This window comes from Anopheles bellator, unplaced genomic scaffold (genome assembly GCF_943735745.2).
Source record: "Anopheles bellator unplaced genomic scaffold, idAnoBellAS_SP24_06.2 scaffold00294_ctg1, whole genome shotgun sequence".
Classification (NCBI taxonomy): domain Eukaryota; kingdom Metazoa; phylum Arthropoda; class Insecta; order Diptera; family Culicidae; genus Anopheles; species Anopheles bellator.
In genome coordinates, this window is record NW_026684429.1 from 1 (window position 1) to 8,365 (window position 8,365).

The 8,365-nt window shown below is 52.0% G+C and overlaps 1 protein-coding gene across 1 annotated transcript; it reads right to left on the reverse strand.

Moving 5' to 3' along the window:
• Positions 1–936: 936 nt before the first annotated feature.
• On the reverse strand, positions 937–3,666 carry LOC131214227 (UDP-glucosyltransferase 2-like; the record flags this gene model as incomplete). Its single annotated transcript, XM_058208604.1, has 2 exons — positions 2,558–3,666; positions 937–1,367 (listed from the first exon to the last, which is right to left on the reverse strand). Coding segments are annotated over exons 1-2 (1,117 nt in total), but the record flags the coding sequence as incomplete, so codon positions are not given.
• Between the last annotated feature and the right edge of the window lie 4,699 nt (positions 3,667–8,365).

Sequence of the window (8,365 nt, forward strand, 5' to 3'; positions counted from 1 at the left end):
CGGCCAGTTGCGCCCACCACAAAATGGCAAACCCGCCTGCTCCCAGGCGTGACCGGAAGTTGACGGTGCGTTTCTAATTTATTGCGCCGCCGACGAGTGGCAGTTGTTTTGATGCACCTTTCTCAATGAACCGGAGTGCGACCGGGTGGTGCACGTGCTGACGAGTGTGACCGCGGAATTACAATACACGCGCAGTTGCCCTCGCTTGGCCCAACACTTTATCGCTATTCGTCGTCATCGTCGTCGTCGAATGTCAAGTGCGTCATCAAAGCATCGTGCCAAGCCCCCAAGTTAGGTTGCGGCCCGCGCGGGAGGTTTGGATGTGATTGGTTGATGAATGACCAGCGCGCGAGAAGTCGACAAACAAGTACGCTGCTGCTGCCGCTCCTCGCCCCGCAGGTCTGTCTAATCTTGTTTTTGTTTTGAACTAACTCGCCGGCGACACGACCTGGCGCCTGCTGTATCCCTATTCCGCCACCGGTGACCCGATTCGCTCACCCGAGCACCGAGTCTTTTGCAACCGACAGACCCTCTCTCAGACGGACCGGGAAATCATTAATATTCACGCCCGTCAGCACCGGGAACCGGGTCCTTTGTGGACTTGGAAGGGGACCCGTCCCCGGGCTCAGTGGTGGTGGTGTGATAGTTGATGTTTTGAACCGACCCTTTAGCGGGAACCAGGGGGGACCGAGATTGGCACAAACATTAAACCGTACCGTTTCAAGGTTTCGCACAGAGTCACAGCGACGAGTATGAAGCGCACTGCGCAATTTGGCGCTGGCCAATGAAAGTCTATCAAGATCGCGAACCGCTGTGCCAAATCTTCACGCGCTGCGAATGAAGTGCTGGCAAGCGGTTGACGCGAAGAAACTGCGCGTTTCGTGACGAGAATAGCGGGCTAATGAAGTGAAGCGAATCGGTCGCCCGGATACTCACCGAGAACCTCCTCCTGGGGCACACTGAACGATTGGTAGATCCGGGCGGAGGTGTTGATCACTCCGCTAGCCTCGTTCAGCGACCACACGCTGGCCACTTCGAGCTGCTCGAGCGTTTTGACGATCTTTTCGATCCGCACCCGGCCGGAGAGCGCCGCAATGTTCACGTACACGACCGGTTCGTCGCATTGGGCGAGGAAGAGTTCCAGATCGGCCGGCAGCCCTGATCCAGTGCCGGTGGGTCGCTGGTGGATGCCACCGAGATAGATGGTAGACGGGCCGACTGGACGCACGTTACCGAGCAGCTGGTAGGAGTTGATCAGCAGCAGATCGGCGTTCTGTTCGATCTGCCACAGATCGGAGATGGACTCGCCGAAGGCACTCTTCGCGATCGCATTCTGAGCTGGGATCTCCTCGGTGTAGTAATAGAACCTGCCCAGGGGGGGTGCGAGAAAGAAGTAGAAAAAAAGTAATCAATAAACACGACGTTAATGGTGTTTAGTCTGTGACGTCAAACGGCGGTCACGTAAGCTGATTAAGCATATTAATTAGCGACTATCATGCGCCAGCATAGTGCTGTGCAAAAATATGTTTGCCCTTCCGGAGACTGTGGCCGGCTGATAACGACTCGTCCGTACGTCACCGCACCGCGTAGAGCCAACGAGGCGTAATACCGCACACGTTACACAACCTAATCCCGTGCCGTCTGTCCTGTCGCCGAAAACAACCTCGTAGTGGCTAGGGGTAGGCCATCACCACAGGTTCTACTGATAGTAGGAACGTGTTCGAAGCTCATTATCAGACCGCACGAAATGAACAATGACCTCAAAGTGGGTCAGCGTGTGGGGTTCAACGGGCAATAGCGTTCCCCGATGCATCGTTTATCTAAATCCTGGTCATTTTAAAAGCAAAACTCACCACGACGGATGACGGCAAGTCATCGGAGACTCGCGGCTCGAAACAATGAAGTGGCAATGAACAAAGCGAACCCACGACGGGAGACCATTCGCTTATAACGGCGATCGCTGCTTGCGTGGCCAAATTGCAAACAAAGTAAAAGCGGATGACTTGGAGCCTACTGCAGTTTGGCTCCACACTTATCGTTGGCCTAGCGAAATCGGTAACCTTGAGGCTATCGCACTGGACAATTCGTATTGCGAACGTACGCGTCGATAGTTCCGCAAATCGGTCCGCCGCTGCCGATGTTGGCGTATTGACCCGCGCCCCGTCATGCGTGAGATCGGATCCCAGCGAGCCGGAAATCGGTTGCAAGCTCCACCGAGTGCTGAGTAACCACACTTTTACTTTCCTTCATGTGCCTGCATGTGACTTGCACTTTTGCGCACGTTTCGTGCACGAGGGTTCCGCAACCAACCGCGCAGCTCCCCAAACCGGTCCGTGGCCGCCCAACAGAACCGGTGCTGAGTGTGGCTGTCGTCGAATAGGTTACTCAACGGAACGGTGTAATTGCTACCGCGGGCCCTAGTGCAGTGCACGATGTCAGGGTTGAATAATTCATTCTAGACGGCATTCATTAGCTCGCCCTGCCTTGCCGAAGCAACGTGGCTCACCCAGTGGGGCCGCGGGAGAACGTGACACGGGTGGTGCGCTCCGCCACTTACCGGTACCAAACGGTGAACAGCACGCTCGAAATGCGCTGCAGCAGGCTGAGATCCTCGCTGAACGGCATAAAGATGCTCGGATAGCCGATCGGGTGGTTCGGGTTGCCCAGGGCCTCGTGGGCATTGATGTAGGCTCCTCCGTTTGCAATTCCGACCAGTGGCGCGCGGAAGTGTTCGGCGAACGCATTCATCAGCGTCACGCCTGACCACTCCACGATGACGACATCGAACCGGGAACACTTGGTCACCCCGCCATCCTCGCTGGCCGACTCGATCAGCTTCTGCATGGCAGGATGCTGCAGTTCCTCGGCCGAGATCGTTCGCATCACGTCAAACACCTTGCGCAGCATGTCGCGCCCATCCAGCCCGTCCACGTTGAGCTGCTCCAGCACCGGAAGTTGGTAGGCGAAGCTGAGATCGATTTGCTCGATTCGATCCGATCGGTGCTGCGGATCCATGGGATCCGTTGTGACCAGCACAATGTCGTGGCCTCGCTGCGCAAGCTCCTCGAGCAGTGGCCGGTAGACGAGCTGGTGCTGCTTCAGGGGCACCGGGAAGATTGCCAGAATTTTGGCCGCGTCTACCATCCGGCCGGTCTGGTTACCCAGCGTCAGCAGCAGCAGCAACAGCACACTTGTTGTTGACATCGCCCGTAGCCGCCGGTCACTCACCGCGGTTATGGCCATTCTGCGGTGTTCTATTTTGAGAGCGGATCAACCGACGAAAGCGGACGGAATCCGTTGGTAACACTCTAACGGGGTCGTCGGCGGTGGAAATTGTTCACTTGCCCCGGAGTACGCCTTATTTGGTTGTCACAAGCTCTTGGCCGTTGCTAACCAACCTGACCTCGCCTAATTGACGATCGGTTACGAATTGGTGGCGACTTTTGCGGTACAGAATTATCAACTGAAACTGGTCGCTAGGCACTGAGCCGGTCGGCAGTGCGCCACTCGCGAACCTTTGCGTGATGGAATAAATTTCGCTCAATAAAGGCACAATCAGCACGAACGAACTCGCTGAAGCACCATCAGCTCGTTACAGCTCGCCGCGTCACGTTTTATGCAGCCGGGCGTGAAGTGCTTTCTTCGTGTGGCCCGTTTAACGGTCCCGGTCACTCTTGCTGGATGGATCCTTTGAAATCCGAGCGGTCGCGGTCCGGAAGCCACGGTTTCTTTGAACCCCTAGCTCAAGGACACTACGGCAACACGATCTTAAGCACCCCACGGTCACGTCGACAGAGAAGATAGCGTGTTCCAAACGTAGCCCGGAGGATGATGGTCTCGGGTGGCACCCGCTATCGATCGCCGTTGCTGCAAAGGGAAAATGAAGGCGACATCAATAAGACATGCTAATTAGACGTATTCTGACGACGGCCGGCTATGGCAGGGCTTTCGCGGAAAAGTGGCGTGTTGCGTGGTGCTAGACGCATTACGAAACCGCAATCGGCCACCTGACAAGCGGTGGTCCGATGTTCGTGACGTTTTGGCACGGTGGTGTAGGGACAAAAAAAAAAAGGTTCGAGAAGTTTCTCCAAAGAACCACACAGCGCCACAAAGAAGTCGGGTCTCTTTATCATAAGCGGTACATTCTGGTGGCCACGGGTTGCGACGGCCTGCGGTGTGAATCACTCCAGCTGCATCCGCTCTGAGTCGGTATCAACGCAACGGACATCGGTCCAACGCGCATCAACGTTATTCAATAGGGCCAAGAAAATTCCTGGGGCATGTTGAAATGGGAGCACGAAACGGGTGAGCGACCCACGCATTCTTTCGCTTACGAATGACGGTTTCCGGTTGTTTTATGCAACCAACATGGGCGGCAATATAGGGAAGACGATCAATGAATGAAGACCATTTTTAACCCTCGAATGCAGAGGAGTAGTCACTATTTGGATTGATTTAATCAGTACAGAAAAAGATATCGAAATTTACGTAACCGCGTTACGGGCTCTGGTTGGCAAATATTAGTGCGAAAATGTCAATGGATGTGCATAAATATTATTCCACTGCGCCTGGCGACCGCACAAAGCTGCGGGCACATTGTGTGTAAATTGTTCCTTCAAACACCAATTGGTCGCCACATTTCAAGGCGATGCGCTTAACAGTCACTTAACAGTGGGTACTTCTATTCAACAAAAAAAAAAAGAGGCCCCACAAAGTCAAGGAACACAGCTCATCGTCATTGGCCATACTAATCTCCGTCCGTTCGCTGTGTTTGCTTTGTGGCCGTAGCTGTACATGGCAACATACGCCACCGTTGGCTCGCCAAAGTCCATCGTTCGCCCGTGGCCGTTGTGTCTGAAACGGCGCGGCGGGGGGGGGGCTATGATTCATGCGCGACCACGCACGCGGCAAAGGGGAGTTCAACGCGCGCCGCGCCCTCTCCACCTTTCTTTCTTCGCCTTTCTTTGTTGGGCGCTCCGTTTCGGAGGAAGCGCAAGAAAACGACCAAAACAAAACATGCGGTCGGTCGCGGCTCGAAAGCGGCCACTTCCTCTGCGCGAGATGTACCCACGCAGGAGATAGCGGTAGTATGCTGCCTTCTTAATTTATTCATCCTCCCCGGTCCGGTTGAAAGCTGCTCGAAATGGTGCTTCTTACTATTTCGAGCAGATAGTTGTAGCGCACATCCGCAGACGTCTTCGGCATCGAAGGGTTAGTTCGGAGCAAAACATAACTGAACTTAATCGCTCGTACCTTCGTAGGACGACGTTGTCCCGCTCTGCCACTAATTGCACCTCCAATCAGCTGCTGCAGGCGTGCGTGCGTGCGTGCGTTCGTGCGCTCGTGAGTTGTGTCACAAACCAAGCGCGCTTGCTCCCGTTTCTTTTGTGTTTGTATCCGTTGTCTCTATCTTGCCCACCGAACGAACAGCTGCTCGCATGTCACTGTCGTCGCGCCCAGAGCTGGTGCGAACCGGTTTTCCGTTTTGGGCACTGTTTTGTATACACCGCTCGTGGCACCAGCGAAAGGCAAACAATTCATTCCCCGCGCAGCATCTCGCTGACGACGGCGATGATGACGATGATGGTGGTGGGGTCAAAAACTTTAGCACAGTTTTTGTTTCTCTATTGCCAAAGAGAAATGGTACCGATTTTCTGTCTTTCTTCGCGCACTAAAGTCCTGCTTTGGCGAATCCTTTTCACTTCGCACTTCACTCGAATTTAGATGATGTGTTTCGTCTGCGACACAACGCACAACCAACACCGGCAAAAGTTGAAAAATTTTTGAAATTTTCTGGCTCTGAATTTCTGTGGCTTTGTATATGAATCGCTGAATAATAACTGACTTTCGAGCCTGACTTTGACTTTTCGAGCCTGACTCTGTCGAGTTCGCTCTCACAACCGCTCTCTTGCTTCTTGCTCCTTTTTGTGGTCGCTCTTTCTCTCTTTTTTCTCTCTTTCATCTCGTAACAGAGTGTGCGTGCGCGCGTTGCTAGGGAAACAGGCGTTGCGAGCGACGACGCAACGGAATACAGTGATGAACAAAATAGATGGCCGAAATTCGATGCAAATAGAGCCAAAGAGTTGAGACTGTATTTATTTATTTAAAACTAGCAGGTCCCGGCGAGCTTCGCCCCGCCCCATATCATTCTCATTTCTCGACTTCCCGGCGTTTCAGAGGATCGGACTTCTAGATGACGTCCGATCGGCTTCCCTTCCCGCCTCCCGTTATTCCTCCGTTTCAAACGATCGGCTTTTCTTTACATTTCCCGTTACTCATCCTTTTCAGACAATCGCGATTCCTGGTGACGTACATGATCGGCTTCCCTTCCCGCTTCCCGTTGGATACATGTCAAAACTCGCACCAGCTGAATTTGTCTCAAATTGCTTGAAAACTATCCGAGTTTCACTGAAACGAACTTGGATTTTGTATGAGAGCCCTCCTTTGTAAAGAGGGGAAGAGTTTCAAACATTAACCAGAACATTTCCTCACCCCTGAAACCCCCGCTTGCGAATTTGGTTCGATTTGCTCGAAAACGTTGGAATGGGACGTTACGTATGATACGTTACGTATGAGACGTGGTAGCCCCCCCCCTCCCCGAAGGTGTGGGAGGGTCAAACTTTCCTATTCACAATCCGGGGTCACAAAACTACGCTGTGCAAAATTTCAAGCGGATTGGTTCAGTCGTTTTGGAGAATTAGCGGTACAGACAGACAAACAACCATTTTCATATATATAGAAGAAGAAGAAGACTAGCAGGTCCCGGCGAACTTTGTTCCACCCGAAAGGCAATGGGACCCCGGTGATAGAGCAGTCGGTAACGCTCGTCGCTGTCACGCAGCTGGGCAGAGTTCGAATCTCGGGACAGGTTGTCACTCAACCGGCCATGGTTTCAATTCCCGTATAGAAAAGATCATTTTTGGAACATTCGAGGGATTTTAAGGGAATTAAAATGTTTCGATACATGCTAAACTATTGTCCAAATAAGGGCAATACTCCAAGACTAAGGGCCCTATTATGAATCTTGGATCTAGAACTCGAACAATCGAGTGAAAACAGTAAGGGACAAAACAGAATACACCAAGAGAGAAGGCAGAAAGAGTACGAGTTTCATAATTGGGCCCTAAGACGCCGTTCAATCGTATAGAGAGCAATCAATAACTGGATCGATTGGCTGATCAATCATGTAGAGTGCAGTATTCACTTACGGCATGTGAATAATTAAAGGGGAACAAACTACGTTTCGAACTCACTAGTCTGTTCGAAAAGTGGGCGCCTTGCTTCTAACAGGTGTTGAATTAAAAACTTATGTCCATTATGTTCCAATCGTATCGTCCCACCGCTCGTCTGCTAAATGGATGGGATCGAAAGAAAATGGCAGAGAAAAGTTGGAAGTTCTGCTGAATATTTATGAACCATTCTGCTAACCTTGGCCTTGTGGTGCGCCACTTTCCTTTTGGGCCTTAGGCGCAAATGGGTAAAAATAGAATTCAACTAATAACCATGCCAAACGGGCCAAACGGGTCATTCAGAAATGCACTGCCAAGATGCGGATGCGACCCATCAGCGACTTGGCACCCTTCATAGATTTGGCAACTGGCTGCGTTGCGTTCAGCGATGAACGGTCCCTTTGAATTGATGCCTCGCTATCACTACGCTAATTGGAGATGATTTTGGATAAACCCTCTTTCTCTCTCTGTCTCTCTCTCTTTCTCTCTCTGTAACTGTCTGCCACGTGTCTGCCACTGTCATCTTAAGGCCGAGACCGAGGCACGGACCCGTAAAGTAATGCATTATTGCTTTTCGGCGTTCGGCATTGTCAGAAATGTGGTCACTTTATTGATCTTCCGCTCATTCGCACAACGACAAATCTTACATCGGTAATATCACAACATACTTAGGCAATAAACAATAGCTCCGGTTTCCTGGGTTCAGCTTGAGGTGGTTCGCATTCCAAAGGCGACATTCAACGCATTCTTGAGAGGCACACAATCGATCGATCGACTCGCTAAGCCCGGCACAAATTGTAGATCGTTTCAGACTTTCAGACATGTTCAGAGTGTGAGTGTTTGTGAGGATAGCCCGTTTTGGTCCGCCCGCAGAGACTAGGGCCCGGTAAAGTGGCAAAGTGATTGTGGAGTAGGGAACCTCTGGGGTCAACCCATTTCTATTGGCCTCTTCGCTAACTCCTACAGCATTTTGCATTTGCGGCTGCCGCGGGTAACCATTTCGTGGGGTAAACTTTTCGAATAGTGAACTGCGCGATAGATTAAGTAGCCGGCCAGACTAACGGCCAGACTAGCGGAGACACTAACCACCAGCAGTACATCGATTAGCAAATACTCGAACCATGTAAGGTGGCGGC